The sequence below is a fragment of the Electrophorus electricus genome, chromosome 1, assembly GCF_013358815.1.
Source record: "Electrophorus electricus isolate fEleEle1 chromosome 1, fEleEle1.pri, whole genome shotgun sequence".
In the NCBI taxonomy this organism is placed as follows: Eukaryota; Metazoa; Chordata; class Actinopteri; order Gymnotiformes; family Gymnotidae; genus Electrophorus; species Electrophorus electricus.
In genome coordinates this window covers 13983405-14008737 of record NC_049535.1, presented here as the reverse complement: position 1 = coordinate 14008737, position 25333 = coordinate 13983405, and the positions used below count along the sequence as shown (strand labels likewise).

Sequence of the window (25333 nt, the reverse complement as noted above, 5' to 3'; positions counted from 1 at the left end):
GTCATGGGTTCTGGATTCACACTGTACCAAAGTTGCCAGTCTTACATGACCTGGATTTTCTGCTCAAGGACATAAACTTGGACCGAACTGTGAACTATTCAGTTACAGTTCCGCTTGAACGGCTTCTTGCTGTGTCACATCTCTCACTCCAGCTGTCTGTCATATCCAGCTGTCTGTCTGTTATATGTCTGGCACATATTACTGATTTGACTCATGCTACTCATTTTTTTGTGACAGGCCCTTAGCTTTGAGACTACTACAATTTCAGATGCACATGCACACCCAAAGTTACAGTGTGAAAATGAGATTAGATCTCTTTGGTTCACTACAGGAAAGGGTCTCTTTCACCTTTTCTCTCCCCACTCTATTCGTGATACAGTTAAAAGGCTTTAAGTCCACATTCTTTTTTTAATTTCATTTATACAGCAGATGACCTCTTACTAATTCATATTTGTTCTGAAAGTTTCCCAGCAACTTTCAATGTGTTAATCACAAAGAACGGAAGAACAGAAGCATGGACTGTAGTTCAGTCCTGACGCTTGGACAGTGTCTCTCTCTGTCACACACAACACCATCCTTGGTAGTCTCCATTTTAAAGAACCACTGAAGAATGACAGAGGAAGATGATATAGTTGTGCTGAAATATTTTATCAGACCCCTTTTGTGTTTCTCTCTCTCTGTCTTTTTCCTTCTTTCTTTGCAGGGTAGTTCTGACCTTCTATGTTCTTTTAGTTAGGTGCCCAAAAGCCAGTCCATAGTTTCCTAGAAGTCTGCTTTCCTGCCAGCCTGTTCCATACGGGAATTCTCCAGCAACAGTACGCCTCTGTACTCACACCCACAAGTGCTATGGCTGAGTAGTGACCCATTTACTCACTCAGCCCTATCCTTACAACAGCTGCGTATTTCAAGCTAAACAATCTAAGCACATGCATTTTTGTACTGCCACTCAGAGGACATTGAAGTGTATTACAAGCTTTTTGTGTATTACAAGGTGCTTTTTAATGGAAGAATCCAGTTGCACTGCTAGAGAATTGTTGCACTTCATCCTGAGTTACATCAGGTATGTTAGAGGAGGGACGGTCCAGAACTGTACATATGTGTTTGACAATCATAAACATCAAGTTGCATTACAGCATTTTATTGTTATTTCTGAGTGTCCACTGACACTCAACTAATACGATACAGAAAAAAAGTCATATGTTTTACTCTCTGCAGGGACAGATAGTTATCTGAACATCCACCACAACAGTGGAGACATCCGCACACTCAGGGATTTTAAAACATGAACAAAATCTACATTACATCAAGTTACGTTTCTACAAAAGTAAAGCTTACACTTCAAGGCTACAGAGCTTCAGCATACTATTACAGAGCATCCACGTTCAAAAACAACATTAATATTACATTTGATCCAAGTTACGCTCTTATCTAGAGCAACTTACACGTCAAGACTATCCTTTATACCAATGGTGTGTCAGATACATGTTTTAAGAGTTGAGATATGTGGAGCTCAATGGTTCTTACACACTATCTTGGTGGCAGTCTTAACATTTAGTTAAAAGTACCTCAAGGTAGGAAACTAAAGCTGATACAGCAATGTAACAGCTAACGCACTAATCTTAAATACATGCAGCTGGACCTTACGCTATTGTCCATCAAGCCTATGACTTAAAATGCCCTAAAAATTACATCAGCACGATACCAGAAACTAAATACATGTACACACACTCGCACACACATACAGACACATACAGACAGTATGCACCTTCAACTTTACCCAATATATGGCTGAGCAACATTTCAGAGTAAAGACAAATGGGTCCACAATGGGCAGTGTGCTCCAAGCTGCATCCACATCAAAACATTATAGAACATGCAAGGCTTTACTAACAATACACATTTTGGTTTAAAATGACATGGTTCACTTAGATTCAACTATCTAGGTAATTTACTTATAGCTAGCTAGCCTAGTCCACACTGTGAGGAAAACTTGTATATATGCAGACTAGCCATGTCCAGTGTCAGTGTCTGGAGGCCAAAATTAGCTCCTAGATAAATGATAACCTAACATGTGTTTGGTGTGAAAAAATTGCTGTCATCTCTGTCAGCGCTTGAGGTCCACATTTCTCCAGTCTACTTTGGGGAGTTGTGGAAAACTATCATGTCTACACTTGACTCAAACAGCCTAAAAAAGTGCTCCCAGTATGCTGAAATAAGGATGAGTGGTACCATGTAGTTTTTAGAGAGAGCATGTGCAGTTTACATGGACTAGCGTCTTCATCCCTGGTCTTCCTCACTGGCACTGTTTGAGCGCTCCTGAAACACATTAAGCAGCAGCAGCTGACACGTGTGACTCTGGACTTCAAGACACTGTACTCTGTCTCTAGAGAGAGAGACAGAGAAATATATAGATATTAAAATGTAAAAATTGTAGTAAAATACACAAAGTTAATGAAGAAACAGGTCCTTCATCAGCTGTGCAAGCAAAATGCTTCTGAATTTGCCTGAGGAGGAACTAGTTTAACCTTGTGTACTTCACTACAATTTGGAATATCTCTACATTTACAGATAAAGTACTATAATACACTAAAGTTCAGATTTATATATTATATACACATATACATTCGCTTTGTGATTTGAGGTTTGCGCTTTAAAAGTGATGTGCATGTGTGTTCATGTGTGCACGGATGTGTGTATAATTTTGGGAGATGCCACGTATATAAGGTTGAGGTTGTGAATAGGGGTCATTGCTTGGCCCCTATGCTTGTGTGTGTGTGTGTGTGTGTGTGTGTGTATGGGTGTGTGTGTGTGCGTGGGTGTGTGTGTGTGTGTGTGTGTGTGTGTGTGTATGGGTGTGTGTGTGTGTGTGTGTGGGTGTGTGTGGGTGTGTATGTGTGTGTGTGTGTGTGTGTGTGTGTGTGTGTGTGTATGTGTGTGTGTATGTGTGTGTGTGTATGTGTGTGTGTGTGCGTGGGTGTGTGTGTGTGGGTAGGTGTGTGTGTGTGTGTGTGTGGGTGTGTGTGTGTGTGTGTGTGTGTGTGTATCACCTCCTCTTGCTCTTCCTCGGTATCGTCGTCGCTAACTACGGGTTTGGCTCTAGTTCTGCCACCCCTCCTCCTGCCCTTGCCCCTCTCGACACTGCGGTCCTTTCGTCCTAGCTTAATCTTCACCTTCACAGAGCGTGCTGCCATAGACACACACACACACACACACACACACACACACAAATACACTGAACCAAAAATATATACAGGGAACTGTACTGACAGCTGAGCTTTTTCTTCATTTGAGGGGGCTGACACAACCAGTCCTCTTCTCAGAAGCTGTTATTTACATTTAATTTATTACTCTCCAAAAAAGGAAGTCCTACATTTTTCATTCTACATCACGATTGTTGATAGTATAAAAAAGAGGAACTTGTTTATCTACATACATGTGCAAAAAATGGTATAAATGTTACTATTTAATAATTGCTGAGAGCATTCCATACATTCAGACTCAGAGCCTTCATCCTGCTCCTCCTCTTCTTCCTCTGTGTCCTCTCCATCACTCTCTTCCTCCTTCTCAATCTTTTGCCGCAGGCTTGTGAACACTGACTGCAGTACGATGGAGTCCTCATAAATCTGAACACACACACACACACACACACACACACACACACAAACAAAAAAATACACGCATACCCTTCACCCTTTCAGGACCATTTTATTGGTAATGACAAGCTTGTTATTCTGTGCAAATGGGTCTGTGTGTGTGTGTGTGTGTGTGTGTGTGTGTGTGTGTGTGTGTGTGTGTGTGTGTACGTGTTTGTGATTTGTGTGTGTGTGTGTGTCATTTGTTGGTGTGTGGTTCCCCACCAGAGAGCCCTCCAGGTTGAAGGTCTGGGCGTTCTGACACAGCAGCATCACATCTCTCTCCAGATCGTTAAGACTGCGGTAGCGATGGCTACGGATGCGCTCCTGCAGAAATCAAAACGTTATGTTAATTTTTTAATTAAGACACAATATCATATAATCAAACTGGGCACTGCTGCCTTGGAAGACCCCTGGAATTTGAATCACGTCTTCATCACAAACTACTTCCTAATTGAAGAATGTTTCATTACTTAGTTCCTTTAGTTATTAGGTGCTATTAATTACAACTAGCAAGGATATATTATGCTCACAACAACATAGTCCATAGTCCATGAGAATCCTCTCAGATCAGACATTATCTTAGTCTATATTATATTATATTATATATGCATATTCGTATATATGACTCAGGTCATATATATTACAATTAGTTATGTTAGACTCAGCACACTTTAGATTAGTGCAGATCAGTAAAGGTTTAAGTCCCACTGTTGCTTTGTTTCACAATGAAATAACTGTACTGATCTAACACCAGTTTTTGGCTTTCATAGCCAAAGGGGACTATAAGCAAGGATTATGAAACACAACACATGTCAAGATATTTGATATCTATGGGTTCAGGACCGTGATATATTCAGTAAGTGCACAGAAAAAAATCGCCAAGTATGTGGGGATCAGTTCACATCAGTACGCATCAGTTCAGCACTGGAGCTACAACATAGTTTGTGTGTGTTGCCCTGTCTGCATACGCAGCTGTGTACGTGTTTGCATGCGCCCACTTCCACACATGCACCCGCACCCGCACCCACGCCCACACCTGTACCTACGCCCACACCTACACCCACGCCCACACCTACACCTGCATCCGCACCCACACCCACCTCCACACCCACACTCGCATCCGCACCCACACCTGTACCTACGCCCACACCTACACCCACGCCCACACCTACACCCACGCCCACACCTACACCCACGCCCACACCTACACCCGCACCCACCTCCACACCCACACTCGCATCCGCACCCACACCCACCTCCACACCCGCACCCACGCCCACACCTGTACCTACGCCCACACCTACACCCACGCCCACACCTACACCCACGCCCACACCTACACCTGCATCCGCACCCACACCCACCTCCACACCCACACTCGCATCCGCACCCACACCTGTACCTACGCCCACACCTACACCCACGCCCACACCTACACTCACGCCCACACCTACACCCACGCCCACACCTACACCTGCATCCGCACCCACACCCACCTCCACACCCACACTCGCATCCGCACCCACACCCACCTCCACACCCACACTCGCATCCGCACCCACACCTGTACCTACGCCCACACCTACACCCACGCCCACACCTACACCCACACCCACACCTACACCTGCATCCGCACCCACACCCACCTCCACACCCACACTCGCATCCGCACCCACACCCACCTCCACACCCGCACCCACGCCCACACCTGTACCTACGCCCACACCTACACCCACGCCCACACCTACACCCACGCCCACACCTACACCTGCATCCGCACCCACACCCACCTCCACACCCACACTCGCATCCGCACCCACACCCACCTCCACACCCGCACCCGCACCCACGCCCACACCTGTACCTACGCCCACACCTACACCCACGCCCACACCTACACCCACGCCCACACCTACACCTGCATCCGCACCCACACCCACCTCCACACCCACACTCGCATCCGCACCCACACCCACCTCCACACCCACACTCGCATCCGCACCCACACCTGGGCCGGCACCCACGTCTGCATCCACACCCATGTCCACACATTCACCTTGATCTTGCGGAAGTCGACGGGTTTGCGGATCAGCTCGTAGTATTCTGGAAGCTCTTTGCGAGACGGAAGTTGGATGAACACCTCACTCAGTTGGCGGCCATTGCTGCTGCGAGACCAGGGGGAGAGAGTTCATCATGATGCAATGTTCAGACAGAACTAGACTTTATAGAGCAGACGCGCTCACCTACCCAGTGGAGAGGGGAAGCATGTTTACTGATCATCATGCCTTATCAGGCTTTTTTACTGGCTTATCTTGCCAGCCTTGCCTCTGACATTTTCACATCAAAATCCCACTATCTAGACTCAGCCAGAGACGTGTGGCTTCCCCTTTCTGTCTGAAGACTGAAGCTTATTTGTGACAATAACGAATGTAAAAATTGCAACACAAATAAAGTAGAAATGAAGTGAATGTTAATGCTTTGGTATCTGGGCCTAAAGACAGAGAAAGTCGTTCATCATCATCTTGCATGGGAATGTTCCATCACATCTGTTCCTTTAAATGGTATTAACATCTACAAACAAGTCTAGACTTCTCTTTAGCTCCCCTCAGTGGCCGTTTCTTGCCAAAACAAGTGCTGTGAAAATGCGCCCTGGAGAGGGTAATTCTGGCTGTGCAAAATCACAGCCAGAAGAACATTTATTTATCCTGTAAGGTAATTAAAAATACAATACCACTGTAACGCAGGTCACAGAAACAGAAATTAATTCCCTTTTACCTCTCTTTGTATTTGATGACAGCATCCACAATCTTCTTCATTTTCTTGGTGAGTGCGGGGGGATTCGGGGTCAGCTTCTCGGCTGGGGGTCGTCCCCGCTTCTTCTGTCTTTTACTGTCCTCATCTTTGTCCCTCCCCCCACGGGTCCCAGAGGTAGACGGCCCTGTTTCGGGGTCACGGTCCCGCTTCCTCTTCCGGGTCGTCTTTTTGTGCCGCACTTCCTCCTCAATCTCCTCCAGGGTGCCCTCCTCTATTGCCTACAGAGAGTGAGAGGAGTACAGAGAGAGGATAGAAGGATGGAGAGATGAGGAAAAAGAGATGGAGGGATGAAGAAAGAGGATCGGGGATAAGCTGCTTTGGACAACAACATCTGCTGCAGAAACCAAACTCAGGGACTGCCTTTCTTTGAGGTAGGTTGCCTCACTCTTGCACACATGACCTCTGACCTTGAGCCACTGTTTCTCGGTGAGCGAGTCACTGTAGTCCACCTCCTTTCTCTGTCGCGAGCCACGGCCGAACATCTTCTCCTCCTCTTCCTCACAGGTAAGCCGCTCCACCTCTGCGTCATCCTTCATGATCCAGGTCGGCAGCTCGTCCTCCTCCATCAGCCGGGGCTTGCGTTTGGGGTTCCGCGCCTCCTCGCGGCGACGGTCCAGATCCATCCGCTATCCGAAGCATTTGGAAATTTGCAATTTAGGTGGACTAGGACGACGCTCAGAGATGTCCATTTATATAATGGGAAGACAAGTTGTAAGTTTAACTAACTGTCTAAATGTATCTTCAGAGAGTTAAAACAAATTAGATAGAATTAAACTGGACTGAACTGAAAACAAAATTTTGTTTACATTAGTTGAACTGAAATGAATTGAATCAGATTGAATGTGAAACATCTGAAGAAGGGAGAGAAAGTCCAACCATGAAGTGATCAAACTCCTCTTCACTCCGCGCAATCATCTGATTCACAGTCTCATCATCTGGAACTTCATCCTCCTCCTAATACACAGAAGACAAAATGAGAGAGAAGACAAGAGCAGAGCAGAGCAGAGCAGAGAAGAGCAGAGAAGAGAAGATAAGAGTTTTTTCCCTAATCACAAAAGGCATGAACAGCAATGATTCTGCCCTGTACTAAGGTTATCAATGAATAAACCAGTGGATTGCTTATGTGAAGAGACAGAATGGATCAAGAATGAAACAGAAAGAACAGGAGACCTCATCCTGCTCCTCATGTTCCAGGATGGCCTGCAGGAAGGCCCGGCGCTCATGGCTGGAGGACTTCTGGTCAAACATGCCCGCCTGGATGACCTTCTGGTCCACATTGAGCTTGTACTTGGCGGCGGCCAGGATCTTCTCCTCCACGCTGTTCACTGTGCACAAACGCAGCACGCGCACCTCGTTCTGCTGCCCAATCCGGTGAGCTCGGTCTTGAGCCTGAAGGTCCTACACAAATCAAAAAACAGAAGGAGACAGAGTGAAACAGAGAGAGAGAGAGAGAGAGAGAGAGAGAGAGAGAGAGAGAGAGAGAGAGAGATAGAGAGGGAGACAGAGACAATAAGAGAGACAGAGAGAGAAAGACAGAGGGGGGAGACCGAGAAAGAGACAGATAAGGAGACAGAGACAGAGAGAGAGAGAGAGAGAGACAGACAGAGAGAGAGACATAGGGGGGAGACAGATATAGACAAAAAGAGAGAGAGAGGGAAAGAGAGAGAGAGAGAGAGAGATAGAGAGAGATGTACTCTCTAACTTCGATACTTTGATACTTTTATGTAGACTGTGCCACTCTCAGATCTATTTTTTCCACATTCATGGCTTCTCCTCTTTTAGTAACACAACCCAAGACTGTAACACAAGCTGCTGGGCTCCACTCCGCGTGCTTTCCGGTATTAGCTGATGGGAGCTCAGCATCATGTTCCCCGAAACAGGCCCTGTACCGCACCCAACGGTACCTGGCGCAGGGCTTCGGTGGTCTGACGCGTTACCTGGTGCGGGTTCCAGTCGCTGTCGAAGATGACCACCGTGTCGGCGCTCTGCAGGTTGAGGCCCAGGCCGCCGGCCCTGGTGCTCAGCAGGAAGATGAAGTACTGCGACTCGGGGTCATTAAATGTCTTCAGCAGCATGCCCCGGTCCTCCGCCTTGGTGGTGCCTGCAGACAGTGGACCCAAGTGAGAGCAAGGCATTATGGGAAAAACAGCATAGAAGAGTTAGGTATATCACTGTATTCTGAGATTTTATTGATTTAAAAATTAAATCCTCTCAAACATGTCTGTTTCATGCATTTTGTAGAAAAGCAGCATTTAGAATAATCAGGGGAAAAAAGTTTTATGTCAGAATAGTTTAATTATTTCATCATTTATTTTCAAGTCTGTCTTTAACAGGACACACAACGTAATGCCCAGGGCCTACCATCCAGACGCAGGTATTTAAAGTTGCGGTAGGCAAAGTAGTCTTCCATAATGGTCATTAATGATGTCATCTGGCAGAAGAGCAACACTTTGTGATTGGTCGCTCGGAGCTTGGGAAGAATTCGGTCCAATACCTCAAACTTTCCAGATGCTCGGTACAGGTCAGGGCTGGTTAAAGGTCAAAGGTTTTAAAAAGTCACTGCTAAGGCTAACACAAATACAGTTTTACTATTATATCTCAAATACTAAAGGTCTTGACTCACCCTTGAACTATACCTCCAGAGAAACCCAGGTGCTCTGAAAATGACTCCTGCACAAAGTGTAGCACAAAAAAACGTGCTTTGAAAGGTCAAGAGTAAAGAGTATCCTCGCATGGCACAAGCAGGAAGCTAAATGAGCAGTTATTCAACATCGAAAGTGGCTGTCCCCCATCCCAGGGTCACTTATGACATCATACCTCGATCTGCTGGAACATGTAGGGATGATTACAGATCTTCCTCAGCTGCATGATAGTATTCATCAGAGTTTTAGTGCCACCCTTACCCTGAAACACACACACACACACGCACACACACGCGCACACATGCACACACACACACTCACACACACATACACACACAGACACGCAAGCACACATGCAAGCACAAGCACACACACGCATACGCACACACACAAGCAAGCGCACGCACACACACACACGCACACATACTCACACGCATGCACACACACACATAAGCACAAGCATATGCACACACACGCACGCACGCACGCACACACACACACACACACACACACACACACACACACACGCACACACACAGTTTGTGTTCATGTTGTAACACTTAACCATACAAATCATCCAATACAAACTACAACATGAAACTGCTTTAGTTATTTTTGTTCATTGTTTTACATTATTTGGTATGAATCATTTCGAACACACACACATGCATACATGCGTGAACATTTCCCTCACCTTCTTGTCCTTCTCTGATCCATCGGTGAGCAGAACACCTTTGGCCTGCATATGTCTGTACAGAACTCTCTGCAGCGCTGACATGTCACATTTGATCACATACTCCACCTGCAGTAACACACAACTGATCTTGTACTCTCATCATATCTCAGACTCTGTAATCTCAGCATATCTCAGAGCCAGTAATCTCATCGTATCTCAAAGTCCAAGGCCCACATCCCTGTCTGGCAAAGCTTGCTTTATCTTGACAAATACTGGGCTACAAACATGGTCTGACAGAACTTTTTGTCGATATGAAAAATCCTAAACCCTATTAGTACAGAATGATAGAAACTTCCATTAGTTACTTCTACAGGAAATACTTTGAATAAAAGCATGAGAAACAAAATCAAGAAAATACATTTTACTGAAACATCTGACTAGGTTTCATATATCTAAGCATACAAACCACATATAAAAATTAAAAAGCAGTCCACAGGGGGGAGCTGTGATAAATACTGCTCTCCTCACCTTCTCAGGAAGCTGAGCTTCCACTTCCTTCTTCAGCCTGCGTAACAGGAAGGGGCGGAGCACTTTGTGCAGGCGTCGAATGATCAGTATGGTCTCCTCCTCATTCAGGTCCACCTGGGAGGGAGGGCGGGAGAAGGAAGAGGATGATTTAGTATCACCAGTACGCACCATACACGTGATGTACTCACAAGTGTTCCGGTCAAAATCACACACATGCCTCATTATCTCACGCTCATAGATGAAATAACCAATTAAACACGCTAACTAAACTAAACATAGAGAAAGACGCTGACCTTCTCGCCGGTCATGGCGAAGGGGGCGTTGAACCACTGCTCGAAGGTGCTGCAGCTCTTGAAGATGGTAGGCAGCAGGAAGTTGAGCAGGGCCCAGAGCTCGGGCAGCTTGTTCTGCAGCGGCGTGCCCGTGAGCAGGACCCGTCTGGGCGCCAGGTAGTGCGTGTTCAGCACCTGTGTCAGCTTGCAGTGGTGGTTCTTCATCCGGTGGCCCTCGTCCACGATCATGTACTTCCAGCGGATCTGGAAAAGCGGCCAACGCGGCAGCCGGGGGGAATTTGGGGGGTGAACAAGGGCGTCAGAGCGCGTGGGTGTTGCTACCATTCCCTTGTGGATGCTACTACTGGCTGTCGGTGAGACACTTTTATCCAGTCTGTATACACCTACCTCATGCTGGCTAAAGCCAATGACCAAACCTCATCCCAATAATATGCAAGAGACAGTGGACCTGGCAGTGGTAGCTCAGTGGTTAAGGTTCTTGACTTGTAATTGGAAGATTGCTGGTTCAGGCCCCTGAGCAAGGCCCTCAACCCTCAAGTTGTAGTCAGTCATAATTGTAAGTCGCTTTGGATAAAAGCATCAGCTAAAAGCCAGAAACATAAATAGACCACAACTGCTGCTAAAACTGAGCAGGTGTAAGTTCAACTTTTAGTTAGAAGAAGGTCCAGGATTCTTCTATATAAAATATCTTGGACTAAAATGATTTCAGATAAACATGTTTAAATGTGGTTGAGGTTAATGATCTCAGATTTGTACCCTCGCACTGACAGACTTCTCATATGTCTTGTCAGCATACACTGCTTGCGGCGGGTGCCCGCTCACCTTGGCCAGCACCTGCTTGTCTTTGATGATGTACTCATAGGTGGTGAGGAGGACGTTGAACTTGCCGCTCCGCAGCTGAGGTACGAACGCTCGCCGGGCTGCGGGGGAGCCCTAAGTGCACAGAGAGAGAAAGAGAGAGAGAGAGAGAGAGAAGGTCAGAGGTCCTTCATCAGCTGTGCAAGCAAAGTGCTTCATATACATACAGTACATCTGGAATATTTGTGTTCTGAGGTAGACTTTCACTCACCTTGTAAGAGACTTTCACTACAGATGGTGCCCATTTGTCGAACTCATACACCCAGTTAGAGAGAGTCCTGGCCAAAGGAATACGTACATCACGATTCGAAACAATACAGAAGAATGAGCCCAAGTGTGTCAGCGACGTGCTACTCACGAAAGAGGTACGATGATGAGATAGGGTCCGTTGAGGCGTTTGTACTCCATGAGGTAGGTGATAAGTGCAATAGTCTGAATGGTTTTACCTAATCCCATCTCATCAGCCAGAATCCCATTCAGATTATTATTATACAGAGACACCAACCACTCCAAACCCTTTATCTGGGATAAATAGAAGAGACCATTACCATTACTGTAACTGATTTAAAATTATTATTAACATATTGTCATGTTAATAATATGTTGTAACAACTAAATTTGAATAATTTGTTGTATTTTCATTAAAGTTCATTTACAGTTGTAGAAAAAAAAGTGTTTTCCTGTTCTAACATGCATGAACATGTGCAGGTGGTCAAAACCTCAGAGAAGCAGGATAGGAAAACAGTGCAGTGTTGATGTGTGGCTGCGTTTGCTGTTGTGTGGCTGGGTGTGTTTACGTGTGGCTGGGTGTGTTGATGTGTGGCTGGGTGTGTTGATGTGTGCCTGTGTGTGGTCACCTGATACTGTTTGAGCTGCCCATTGATCAGCAGGGAGGACTGCCTCTCAACCTTCTCAGTGACAGCATGAGCCACGGAGTAGTAGGACTGTAGGCCACACATGATCGCGGTGCCACCATACTCATCATCCACATCCTGTTTGGCATGCCTATAGGGTCACACAAACACACAGACACACACACACACACATACATACACACACACAGACACACACGCACACACACACACCCGCAAGCACACACATTCACAAGTACACACATATGCGCATGTGCACATACAAACACACGCATACACACGTGCATGCACACAAACACACACACACGCACAGAAACACTGTTAAAAGTGCTAATACTAAATCATACTCATTGTGCATACAACATCTTAGCTGGCTGGTGACACACACGAAGCTTGTTCAGATCGGTTCCTGATTGAGGGATCTTACTCGATGATGTGACGGGCATCCACCTCTGATACATCTTCACTGTCAGGATCTGGAATCTTCTTCTTCTCCTCCACAGGAGCCTGTGATGGCTGCAGCTGCTCCTCCTCTTCCTCCTTCATTTGGAATACAGAAATCATCAAGATAACCATCATCATCATCATCAAAAGAATAATAATGGAATCAATTCCACTCAAATCATTCCGCCTGCTAAGGCTTTTTTTGGAATTCAAAATCTATATATTTCATATATATATGGGCATTTCTATACATGATTTGATATACATGTACATTAGGACATTTTGGTATGCTTTTGCAATGCAATTGTCTCACCTCCTCTTCCTCAGTCCCTGTGTCCTCACTATCTGATCTTGGAGCCACCTCATATCTGCCACAGTCACACAGACACAAATACACAGAGACCTTTGAACGCAAGAAAGCAGCCGCAAAATCAGGCCCAGTCATTCTCCCAGGCATCCAGTCGCAGCTGTGCTGAATGGCCACCCCAATGGGAGGCTGGCTTGCCCGCGTGCTCACCCAGGGTTCATCTCCAGCCAGGTGTCCAGCTGTCCCGCTTTAGGGGCGTCTACCCCTGTCAGGATCTTCCCGCTGTCCACGTGGATCACCTTCACTGGTAGGTCACTCATCTGACTCGTCTCGTCCAGCGGCTAAGGGACACAGAGAATACAGAGGCAAAGAAGCTCGAGAGAACCAACAGACATTCATACACAGACGCATTCACAAAGATATGCTAAATTATGACATTTACCATCAGGGATATTATTAGCATTATTTTTGTGTAGTTATGTGTATTAAAGCTTCCATTGTTAGCAATGTTGTCACTGTTGTCCTACCTCTCCGTCCGGCCCTAGCGCCACAGGCTGCCCCTCGGCATTTTCCAACTTCTTCTTCTTTTTCTTCTTCTTCTTCTTCTTCTCCTTGAGCGCCTGCACGGCCTTGTGGGCGCGCACGAGCTCGGTGAGGCTGGCCACGTACTCGTCGGTCTGCTGCAGCAGGTAGGCCAGACGCTTGTCCTTTTTCTGGTCAATCAGCTTCCGGTAGCCCTCCTCATCTTCTGCCTGTCAGAACACAGAGTGGTTTGTAAATGTGTGTGTGTGTGTGTGTGTGTGTGTGTGTGTGTATGTGTGTGTTTACATGAGTTTCTGCACACATGCATGTATATCCACTCATTCATTTTATTAGAAACTTTGCAGATTTTTGTTTACAGAGTTCAGCCCATGTTTTGCTATGCTCTAGCCATCCTTCACCACTGAAGTAGCCAGTGAACGTATGTGTGTATGTTGGTGTGCACGCGTGTGTGTGTATATGTGCGTATGTATTTGAGAGACAACTTCCTCCTCACCATCAGCCTCCTCATCCTCTCTTTCTCAATGCGCTCATTCTCTTTCTTCTGCTCTCTCTCCGTGTTGGCGTGGTATGTTGACACAGCTTTAGTCAGCTTCTGGATCTTTCCACTGATGGAACGATGATACTCCTTAAAGTCTTTGGCATGCTGGAGTATGCTGTTCAGATATTCCTGCGAAATATCAAAAATGAAACAGCATACAGACCATTTTAAGCTCAGCTGAGAGATTCTCTGATCATGATAACAGTCTGGAACATTCTTCTGGTCAGGCAGGAATCCAGTGATCATATATAGGCCCCTCATACAAAATATCAAACAACACACAATACCTTGCAAGTTCTCTGTTTATTTAACTTTTTGTGTTTGTGTTTGTTGCTTACTTGGTGTTTATATCTGTTATTTACCTACCCTTTATATTTCTGCGTTACCTGTTATTTATTGCATTGACATCTACCTGATGTTCGTGACTGTGGTTTACCTGGTGTTTCTGTCGTCGTTTACGCTCCTGCTCGATCTTCTGCTGTTTCTCCAGTTTCTCGGTGATACGTGCCTCTCGAAGTGACTGTCTCTTACTCCGCTTGTAGGCCTTGGCATCCAGAGCCGTCTCGAGAGCTGTGTCACGCCGCATACACACCACAACCTCCTGACGAAGCTGCATACATGCAGCAACACAAACACACACAAGCAAGCGCACACACACACACGCGCGCACACACACACAAACACACATGCACATACATACACACAGTAAAAGGGTTTATTTAGTGATATTCCTTTTCTCAAGACGAAGAAGATTTAAGAAGATTTTTATATGCAGTTCAGCTGCATGCCATTTTGTATGCAATAAATTTGCAGAAAATGTCAATTCCATAAATTATTCATAGAAAGGTATGAGGTTTAATACTTCTATTAAGCAACTGTAAGATATAAAGATCAGTCCTCCCTAAAATCTAATTATTAGGTTGTTGTTGCTTAATGACCCATGAAATCTACAGTGCCTTCCAAAAACACGGACACTCATGGTAAATGAGCAAAATGGTCTGTAAAAAACATTTTTAAAAAAGGAACAAAACTCTTACATTTCTTTGAAGGACAATGACTGAAAAAAAAAAAGAAATCATATAATGAAATAAATATTGTTCTCAAATCTACGCACACCATAATCATCAGCAGCCCTTCATTTAATACTTTGTGTAACCTCCTTTTACAAGGGGACGAGAATGGCCATGGCAAAATCTTGATTCTGTGGTCAGTGCTCCATGTTTGTGTTGATCTTGGGGTGTGCTTTGGATCACTGTCCAGCTGGAAGATCAAACCATGGCTCAGTTGGTGGAGTCCATGATACCATGCATCCGAACATGCTGTTCAGGGCCTCTGGAAGAAACTAAAACTAACTAATTTGAAGACTCAAAGGCAAACAATTCTATGTTAACTTACTTTGCAGTGAGGTATATGCAATGTCCACTGAGCTAGCCATATGTGTCTAAGCCTATAATTTAATTTTCATCCTAATAGAGAACATAAAATCCTATCATTCTATCAGTACCTGCTGTTTTATCTGGCATTTGAACTTCAGAATTATTTGTGTTGTCCTCACTGGTAGGTTCGGACACGTGCAGTTGTAGCACTCCGATTCTCCCTCCTTATACCATTATATTCAGGTCTACCTGAGTAGCATAACAGGCTGTGAGTGTGCAACAGCCAGCTGTCAATCAAGCATGCTCATTTGAATATTAGGACAGCACACAGTATGTTTTCAATCCAGATTGATGAACCAAATTGGATGGTTTTTTTTAGCAGAGTTTTATTGTATTTTGGTTCGGGCTGAATGTTAAATATAGCATTTTAGTAGCATAAAAACATTTATAATAATAATACTTTTGTCACAGCACAGCCCCTTTCTCCTGGACTCCTCCCTGTGTTTGTGTGATGCCATCTGTGTATGTGTGCGTGTGTGTGTCTTCGTCTTTGTAACCACACCTCATGTATCACACCTGTTCCTTGCTTTCCATTGTTATGGTGTATATTTAAGGTCCTGTTTAGTCATTAGTATTGTCTGTGTTTGACCCTTGTATGCTGTATTGTATGCTGTACACTGTTGTGTGCTAAGAAGTTGTCCGTTCATTACGTTCTTACGTAGTGTTATTGCTAAGTGTTGTTTATGTTTTGGTTTCATTTTCCTTGTCGTGTAAAATAAATGTCTGCATTTGTCAAAACGACGGCTCGCCTCTGCATCCTGCCTCGCCTCCCAACATTACAACTTTATGATATGTCCCCTGGGTCTTTAATTTAGTTGCGATGTTAGTGATAAATAAATACGATATAAATAAATTACAGAACTTAAATGGCCCAACTCTTTAAACATTTATTTTGAGTAATGATTTGCCAGAGCAGATTTTACCGATCCCCACCAGTACCTGTCTCTGGAAGTTGAGCAGTCTGAGGGCTTTGAGCTCTATCGTGGCCTTTGTGCGCAGATCTCCTGCTAGAGAGCCCGGAAGATTCTCCAGCTCCTGGATGCGGTGTGTTATACGTGCTTCGAGCCTGGACAAACAAAACAAAACAATTTCCTGAAATGAGCTTCACAACAGGACCTATAGAATGAACTATATAATAATAACTACAGCATTAATTATTAATAGCATTTATATTAGAACACTAAATACTGAATACTGAGAATAAACTCATACTATTAGCTACATTGACATGTATTGTGTTTTCATTGTATTTCTATGTCATACTCACTGTATTATCCAGTGCCAATCAAAAGTTCAGACATATGTACCCTTGACATTTTACTATTTACTGAAGCCCATTTTTGTGAATAGCAAAGGTATTAATAAAACTTTAAAATAACACATATGGAATTATGCAATGGCCAAAAAGTTGTAAATCCAAACTATATTATATTCTTCAAAGGACGCCTGTTTGCCATGATGACAGCTTTAAACACACTGCATTTTCTCCGGCTTTAAGAGGCAGGCATCCGGGAGGCTTCTCAGCCAGTTAAACAAGCTCTCACACATGCTCTGCACTGGGTGCCTAAGTGACTAAATGAAAACTACTTGTTTAGGAAGAGAGTGCCCATTTCAAATGACATTGCTTAACATTTATATTTTGCTCAACTTAATTACTATTTGTGTTGAAAGCAAATTTTAGCATACACCAAAATGTCTTTGAGATTCAAAAAAATAAACATTCAGCTAGGTGTATCCACACTTTTGTTATGAACTGTATAGCACACAGTACAGGAGTGTATGGTTCAGGGGTGTACGGTTTCCCCTACCGATACTCCCTCTCCTGCAGGATTTCCACGGGGTCCAGTCCACAGGGCTTCTGAATGGGAGTGATGCGGTTCTGTTTCTGATGCAGGGGGATCATGGGTGCGGTCTGGACTGGGTGACTCGGGTGCCCTGGAGACTGTGTCTGGGGAGGCATGACGGGGGAAGCAGCTGGGGGCACCGAAGGTGGAGCAGGGGAGGGACGGCCTGTCGGCTGGGGCGGGATCAGCTTCTGAGGGGCGTTGGAAGGGGTCGCTGCGTTCACCACGGGACCTTTGGAATAATAATATAGTAGCGTTTCAAGCTTTGATACCTTTTGAAATCTTCTGCTAGTTGTATTGGTCCATAAAACTGGTGTATGCCCATACTAATTCACTCACAGGAAAATTCACATTTTAGTAAGACAAGAACAAATTAAACTAGGTTATTCATTCTAAGTATTTATTATTATAATTAAGTTATTATTATAATTATTAAATTATTATTTTTAAAAAACATATTAGAGATATTAATTAAACGTCTATGAGAACAGAACCAGAAGCAGCTGTGTTCTTACCTTCAGGCCAGGTTTTGGGGGGCCCATTGGCAGGGGGACCCTGCATGCCAGGGGGACCTCCAGAAGAACCCGGTGGGGGCAGGTTGGGGCCCGTCAACCCTGCGGAGCAGCCGGCACACACTAACCCTTTACTTAAGTTACCACAGTGGACCGCAGTGGACCAGAATGTTCAATGCAGTTTCCACTCCACAACTTGCCTTTCATGAACCTTTTCTTTTGTGAAAGACCTAATGCACCTCTAGTTTATTATTCTGAGTAAGTGAACGGTCCCAGGTCGTACTAACAAATAAAATATATCTTTAATCTACATAGGCTAACCCTACTGAATGTGTACAATGAAACTGGACCACTGTATCTTCATTAAACTGTTTCAAGATATGATAAATATGGTATGATTTTAATATGATTTAAGCAAATCAGTGTGATGGACTACACTTCAAGCTGCTGAAAGGACAACAAACAGATTCCACAGAGTTACCAATCGCCACAGGCTTGCGTGTTTCAGTTTATACTGTATTAGGAGTGGACAGAGTGTGAATGCAGCATCGAAACTCTGCTCACCATGGCCTCTGTTATAGTTGGGGCCCATAGGTCCTGGGCCCACACTAGGTCCCCCTCCTCCACCAGAAGGCAGACTTGGCATGGCCTGGCCCTGCTGCTGCATACCTGGCATGGGCCGCTTGCCCTGTACTGCCATCTGCAGGTGGTCGGGGAGAGGCTGCCCACGCGCCAGCATCTTGTATGCCATGATCTGCGCCCTAAGCTGGTGCAGCTGGTTCTGGTTAAAGGGCGTTGGGTTGGTGGAAGAGCCTGGGGTGCTGCTCCCGGAGCCTGACCCACCACTCTGGGTGCCAGGTCGGGTTTGCTGGGAGTCGGCGCCCTCCAGAGGTGTGGAGGAGGTGGAGGAGGACAGCAGAGGAGCGGAAGGAGGGCTGGAGACATGATCGGAGGAACCCAGGGGAGAGGGATAACCTGCAGATGAAAAGATGTAAGGTATAAGGGAAAGACATATACATCAACATTAGGCTGAAAAATAATTTTTAGTTTTACCACACACCTAAAACCTACAAGGCTTTATAGTAACTTTAATGGGACTACAAAGAGGTCGGCTTATTGTGTTATAAGGATAATTACATTAAAAAGATGCTTGGTTTCATTAAAGTTTGAGTAAAGTATTGGAAATTCATATTCCTGTAAACTCTCAAAACACTAATCACAGCCCCATGTCCAGAGTCAAAAAAACTACATATACACACATACAGTCTCTCTCTCTCTCTCTCTCTCACACACACACACGTACATTCAGGAGCTATTTGTGTACCTTGTGAATGTTGGTCCATGGGACTCTGTGGGGGCCCCATGCCAGCATGACCTCCTGATCTCATTGCCACTCCTTTCATCTGACCAAAGCGAGAGTCTTCTCCCATGTTCTTCTCATGCATGCTCTCCAGAGGCTGCAGAAATAAACAACGAACGGTATATGCACATGAAATTTAAACTTCTACAAACAGGCATATGCAAACTCACTAACTGAACACATGCAAATGCACACACACAAAGGCTGACTAAGGCAGGATGTGGGCTATACTTTGTGCATTTGGTGCACACTCTCTTGCTGTGTGTATCCAGATGGTCCCTGCTGTGGGAGGGCATGGCCAGATGTGGTGGGAGGTCCAGGACTTGGGCCCATCATGCTGTGGGAGGGGCTGGGAGATGGCCCCGGCCCCATCATCGCTCCAGGAGATGGTCCTGGTCCTGGGGAAGGGCCAGGTCGTGGGGTCCCTCCTAACGGAGGATCTGGGGTGGACATCCTCCTGCATTACACAGAGAGGGGAATGGTTTATTACTTAAAATTTAGGCTCTTTATTTTGGCACAAATTTTTGGCTCTAGCTGCAAAACTCAATCACTAGTTTGAAAATACTTGGTACATTTCTGTCTACAAACTAAAGATTTTGCTAAACCTAACCCATTTTTGTGTAATAGACATGTTATATATATATTATATATATATATATATATATATATATATATATATATATATATATATATATATATATATATATATATATATATATATATATATATAAATAATATATATATATATATATATACACACACACACACACACACACACACACACACACACACACACACACACGCATATACACAAGTTTGGAAGTTACCTGGTAATTAGTACATAATATGACTAACATAATTAGTCATGTAAATTAAACAGACCAACTTAATTCTAAATGGTTATAACATCAGCAATGTCAGGTGATGATACTGGTTGTTGTAATTGGACAAGATTCAGGTTGGGAACAATAGACATGGACATGTCATGGGATCTTTGCAGCATCACGAAAAATGTTTGACACCGACATCGTGGTCAGTAGATAACCGCAGTTCATTTTACAGACATTGCACAGATGTCTGATAACAGAAAACGACCAGATACAACGGAGAGCTCTAACAGGCATATTAAACAAGTATGACAGAAAAAGAAAATGTCTTCCAGGTTGTCCTTTTCGGCTCAGCGCTACGTAAAGGCTGGTTTTAAGAGGGCGACTCCTTCTGCACCAGATCACCTCACCCACCGCCGCCAAACATCTGGACGTCTAGTGTGGAATCTCGTTCAACGATTTCATTAAAACTTGCGTATAAAACATCGCGTTATAGATTGCATACTATTCTGTAAAGCATTTTTGTATAATTGCCAAACAAGATGACAATGACGTTAGCATTGTCTTGGAATTAAAAAAAAACACTGGTGCACCGTGTCTTGGTGTAAGGACTGACTTACCAGCTAATTTGTAATTGAAGTTCAAGAACAGCCGAGGTCTTGCTGTTGCATATCTAAAGCAGATGAATGGTTTACCGTAAGCTTTCTAGCATTCAGTTCTTCTGTAGACTATAAATGTACGGAGCGCCGTTGTGGACAAAGAGAGAGATTGTGCGCCCACAAAGAGAGGGTGAATTTTCACCACCCAAACCTGGCATGAGTCTTTTTTTTTGGATGTTGTTGATGAGGAGGGGGAGCAAGAGGTTGGAGGAAAGATCGAGGATCATTATGTGCTTATAAACATTCGTCTCGAATTCTAATATTTGAGCAAAATAATAGCAATAGAGTACTTGACTTTATAAATCTGATGATATTTTGTTTGCTGTTTTTGTCATCATACATTGGGTAACACTTGTGTCAATTCAGCCTATGGACTAGAGCAGGTTATAATATGCTCATGTCGGGGTTTCAGGATTCTTTGAGGAATTTGTTTTCTTCTTAGGGCCATGCATGATATCACTGAGACTGAGTAAAATGTGTAGAGGGCTTTGAATGTCTATTTGCAAGTTTCTATTTTATATTAAGGTTACATCGAGAATATATTGACTGCTGGAAGTGCCTGCACAATTTCCTCTAGTGTCGCGGTTCTTTTATACTCCGGAACAAAAGGGGGCAGTGGTGTGTTTTCCTGTTGTTGTAGGCTGTCTTTGGTAAACACAACAGAGTTCCGGTGAATATCAAATTTCTGCCTGTACGTCTGGTAACCGATGAATTTCGTCGATAATTTAAACAAATGGGCGAGTAGAGTGGATATGGTGAGTGAAGATAATTTGCAATTGCATATTCTTTCACATTGCGTAGTTTTGCAGTAACAATATTTGTTACTCAAAGAAAAATCCCGTTTTGAGTAAGCGCTTAGTTTGCTAGCTTACAAGCTAGCTAGCCAGTCATCCAAGTTAGCGTGCCGCTGGCTGGATCCTTCTCACGCAAATGGACACAAGCCTCATTTGGTTGAATGAATTCTGCTAATATGCTACACAGCTAAAGTCGGTTTTCGTTTTTTTTTTTTAATTAGTCGTCGAATTCTACATTTCTATTGCAAATTTTGACAGAAGTTGCTTTGGAATATTTTATCTACCATTTCCTCGCCCAACCCCGATCTCCCGAATCCCACCCTGGTTGCACAAAATGTCCGTTTGTGTAGCGACGTTAGCTAGCGAGCTAGCATCTAGCTAACGCGGTAGAGCAATGATTATTCCGCCTCTGTTTTAGGACTACGGGAACAAACTGAACCAGGCTCTCTCCTCTAGTACTAAATTTCTACCCACAGCAGGACCGCGGAGTGCTGTACCATTTCAGCACTATGGTCGTCCGTTGGGGCACAGTGTGAAAGTCAAAGAGGAAGACGAAAGTGTCGAAGATTTCTTCCATTTTGGTGAGTCAGTGAAGTTTTCTGATCGGTGCGAATGGTTCTCCCCCCAAAAATGATTAGTTTTACAGAACTCTGTAAGAGAATCGTTTTAAATGTATTAAAAAAATTTGTCAAATTGTGTACTATGTAATTAGCCTATTAGCTACATAATCCGCTGAACGTAATGCATAGTACCCGTTGTACTGCTGAACCCATTGTAATCTGAAACTCTGGAATTCATATTCAGATAGAAATGCATTGCTAATACATTTACGGCATTTGGGAGACATTGCCGTTATTAGCAAATGCGTTGCTAATAAACGTTTCTTGTTCCTCAAGATTAGATCGAGCTACTTCTTGCATTCTCTTTTCTGTTCAATAGCCCAGCATCTTCAGCAGCAAACAGGAGAGTGCCTCACGGCTTGCTGCGGTGGTGCAAATCCAAAAACCGCTCCTCTCAGTACCCCTCTCGCTGCACCCCTTGCTGCTCCTCTCACTAGTCCGCCACCCAAACCGAGTAGCCAGCCGTCGGCAGACAGGCCATACCACTGCCAGGACTGTGGCAAGTATTTTAGAATCAGTGACATTAAGCGTCACCAGAGAATTCACAGCGGTGAGAGACCATTCCCTTGCTTTCAGTGTGGTAAAAATTTCCCCACATCGGGGGATCTAAAGAGGCACGAGCGTATCCACACAGGGGAACGACCGTATCACTGCCTGCAGTGTGGTAAGAATTTTTCTGATTCAGGGCACCTGAAGCAGCACGAGAGGATGCACACAGGAGAGAGGCCTTACCAGTGCCCGCAGTGCGCCAAACGCTTCTACAGGTCCGGGGACCTGAAGAGACACCTCCGGATCCACAGTGGGGAGCGGCCATACAAGTGCCCCCAGTGTGACAAAACCTTCTCAGATTCTGGACACTTGCGGGGCCATCAGCGCATCCACACAGGAGAGCGTCCGCACCGCTGCACTCTATGTGAGAAGAGCTTCTTCAGGTCAGGCGATCTGAAGAGGCATCACAGGACGCATACTGGTGAGAGACCCTACCAGTGCTACCAGTGCGGCAAGAGCTTCTCCGAGTCGGGTCACCTGAAGGAGCACAGGAGGATTCACACGGGTGAGAAACCATACCATTGCAACCAGTGTGATAAGAGCTTCTCCAGGCTGGAGCGTCTGAAGGGGCACCAGAGCATCCACACGGGGGAGAGGCCCTTTCACTGCGCCCAGTGTGGGAAGAACTTCTTCAGGTCTGGGGAGCTGAAGAGACACCAGAGGATACATAATGGAGAGCGGGCGTGAATTCACTGGCATTTAGGGCTACCTTTTTGGTCTCGGTTTTGCAGGGCATTTATTTTTTGTTTTATTTCTGGCCAATCTGACTGCTAATGTTGCTGTACTGCAGGACTGTTTTTGAGCTGTGTAACTTACGATTTGAGTAAGTTAATGGGCTACTTAAGGTGTGATTAGAAGCAGATTTGTGAATGACTGAAGCAAAAACCTGCATACCTGTTGGCTCTGGACGGAGGGCCAGTCATGCCTGTGCTAGTTGGTGTATTTGCCCCAGGAGATGATGGAGAGGGCAGTTAGCTGACTGGCCTTTGACATTCCCTCATAAATATCATGCAAAATAATGAAATATTGTTTTGGTTTGTTTTTGTTTTGTTTTTAAACAAAAATATATAATTCTGTAGAATTTCTCTGAAACGTATTCATTTTTGTTTCCCACATTTTATTTAACAATCCAAAACATAAGTTATTCCAGCTCACTTTTTTAATTGCTACCTCTACATGTCCTTATTTACTGGGAAGCGCCTTTTAGAGCACGACCTGTGGTTGCCTTCCTTTATAAAAACAGGTTCACTGTTACACACTGGCAACTTCTCTTCCAGATTTAAGTAGTATCCATCTGTTAGTTCTCCCATGACAGTCCCTATAGACCCCCAAAATTCCCAGTACAGTTTCAAAGTGGAGTTTAAAGTGTGAACTGTACAGTACAATGTGTATATTGTAGCAAGGTATATTGTCAAGTGAAAGACTAGAACTGTATATTGTAAAGAAGGTTCTTAATGTGTATGCTTACTTTTCTTGTATTTACATTTATTTGCTTTAAATGTTTTTTTTTTTAAACCCTTTACAAATGTGTGCTGAATACATTTCTGTTAGGTGCAGAAGCGGTCAACAGTTATGACTGTTGACTTCAAGATGGGACGTACGTAACTACATGGAGATGTTTTTTGTAATTTTCTTTTCTTTCTATTTTATTTCCTATGACGTATCACTGTATGTAATGACACACAATGGTCTTGTGATGGCTTTTGCCACTGTCGTGGCACTGTAAAATGCTACTGTATTCGTCATGTAAAGAATACCTGGGGAGAAATATTCTTTGTTAAATATGACCCTTTGTCCACTTCCAAACTATATTGTCACCACGATCTTGGAAGTAGTATTTACCAGGTTAGAGTGTAAGTCCTTTGTTGTGAAACCACAATTTGAGATTCATTAGTTTTTTTTTAAATGTTTGGGGTCTGCACTTTTAGGTGAATTGTGTATTAATCAAATATTTCACAAAACATATAAATTAGATTTAGTGTCTAACATTTGTTTTTGTTGATGCATTTTTTTTCCATGTTACTGTCTTTTTTTTTCCTTTCTTTTTTTTTGTAATGTATGTTTGTATTTAACCATTAATGGAACGTGTGTTTAGTTTCATAGGCTTTGATTCAATCGGAATCGTCAACTGCAACTTCTTAAAATATTCTTATACTGCATATTGCTCCAAAGAGAGAACCAAAATGTGCAGCATTTTTAAAGTAACTAGACAACATAACATATTTGGGGGTACAGTGATAGTATTTAAGTCATTTTTCTGATTGAATCCAGGCACTAGAGTAGGTGTGGTATTTTCAAATCCTGGGGCACCCCTTCCTTTGCCTGTGCATGAGTGCTTTCTTCATATGTTATTGTAATTATCTCTTATTTGCACAAAATAAACACATAATCACCACTCACAGATTTACTCTATTTGTACATAAATGTTTCAGTACTGTTATTGTACATTTAGATTTATTAGGACAGTTATGTTTTACCTGTTCTTCCAGAAAATGTTCCGTACATACACAGAGTACAGATATAAGTAAAGAGGAGACACCAGGTCATTGGTGCGAAGCATCACTGTGACACCGCCACCTTCT

The 25333-nt window shown here is 44.1% G+C and overlaps 2 protein-coding genes across 4 annotated transcripts; one reads left to right on the top strand and one right to left on the bottom strand.

Moving 5' to 3' along the window:
- Nucleotides 1-1117: 1117 nt before the first annotated feature.
- LOC113579737 (transcription activator BRG1) lies at nucleotides 1118-20917 on the bottom strand. Of its 2 annotated transcripts, XM_027013880.2 has the most exons (33): nucleotides 20750-20917; nucleotides 19534-19759; nucleotides 19267-19399; nucleotides 18507-18917; nucleotides 17946-18044; nucleotides 17395-17662; nucleotides 16526-16652; nucleotides 14587-14760; nucleotides 14106-14279; nucleotides 13597-13821; nucleotides 13280-13410; nucleotides 13076-13130; nucleotides 12746-12858; nucleotides 12304-12451; nucleotides 11805-11968; nucleotides 11658-11724; nucleotides 11411-11521; nucleotides 10589-10831; nucleotides 10296-10409; nucleotides 9786-9893; nucleotides 9267-9353; nucleotides 9073-9119; nucleotides 8811-8977; nucleotides 8387-8550; nucleotides 7620-7847; nucleotides 7326-7403; nucleotides 6857-7075; nucleotides 6411-6667; nucleotides 5692-5800; nucleotides 3858-3959; nucleotides 3491-3623; nucleotides 3048-3184; nucleotides 1118-2316 (listed from the first exon to the last, which is right to left on the bottom strand). In XM_027013880.2, the coding sequence occupies exons 2-33, from the start codon at nucleotides 19753-19755 to the stop codon at nucleotides 2278-2280; spliced, it is 4854 nt and encodes a 1617-aa protein (XP_026869681.2). In that variant the 5' UTR covers nucleotides 19756-19759; nucleotides 20750-20917; the 3' UTR covers nucleotides 1118-2277. The 2 variants fall into 2 exon arrangements, with proteins under 2 accessions (XP_026869681.2, XP_026869690.2); XM_027013889.2 differs by lacking the exon at nucleotides 20750-20917 and having other exon boundaries at nucleotides 5692-5797; nucleotides 19534-19755.
- Nucleotides 20918-21399: 482 nt separating this feature from the next.
- On the top strand, nucleotides 21400-25146 carry LOC113579804 (zinc finger protein 239). Of its 2 annotated transcripts, XM_027014000.2 has the most exons (4): nucleotides 21400-21543; nucleotides 22001-22163; nucleotides 22522-22701; nucleotides 22888-25146. In XM_027014000.2, the coding sequence occupies exons 1-4, from the start codon at nucleotides 21496-21498 to the stop codon at nucleotides 23436-23438; spliced, it is 942 nt and encodes a 313-aa protein (XP_026869801.1). In that variant the 5' UTR covers nucleotides 21400-21495; the 3' UTR covers nucleotides 23439-25146. The 2 variants fall into 2 exon arrangements, with proteins under 2 accessions (XP_026869801.1, XP_026869792.1); XM_027013991.2 differs by having other exon boundaries at nucleotides 22522-25146.
- The last annotated feature ends 187 nt before the right edge of the window (nucleotides 25147-25333 follow it).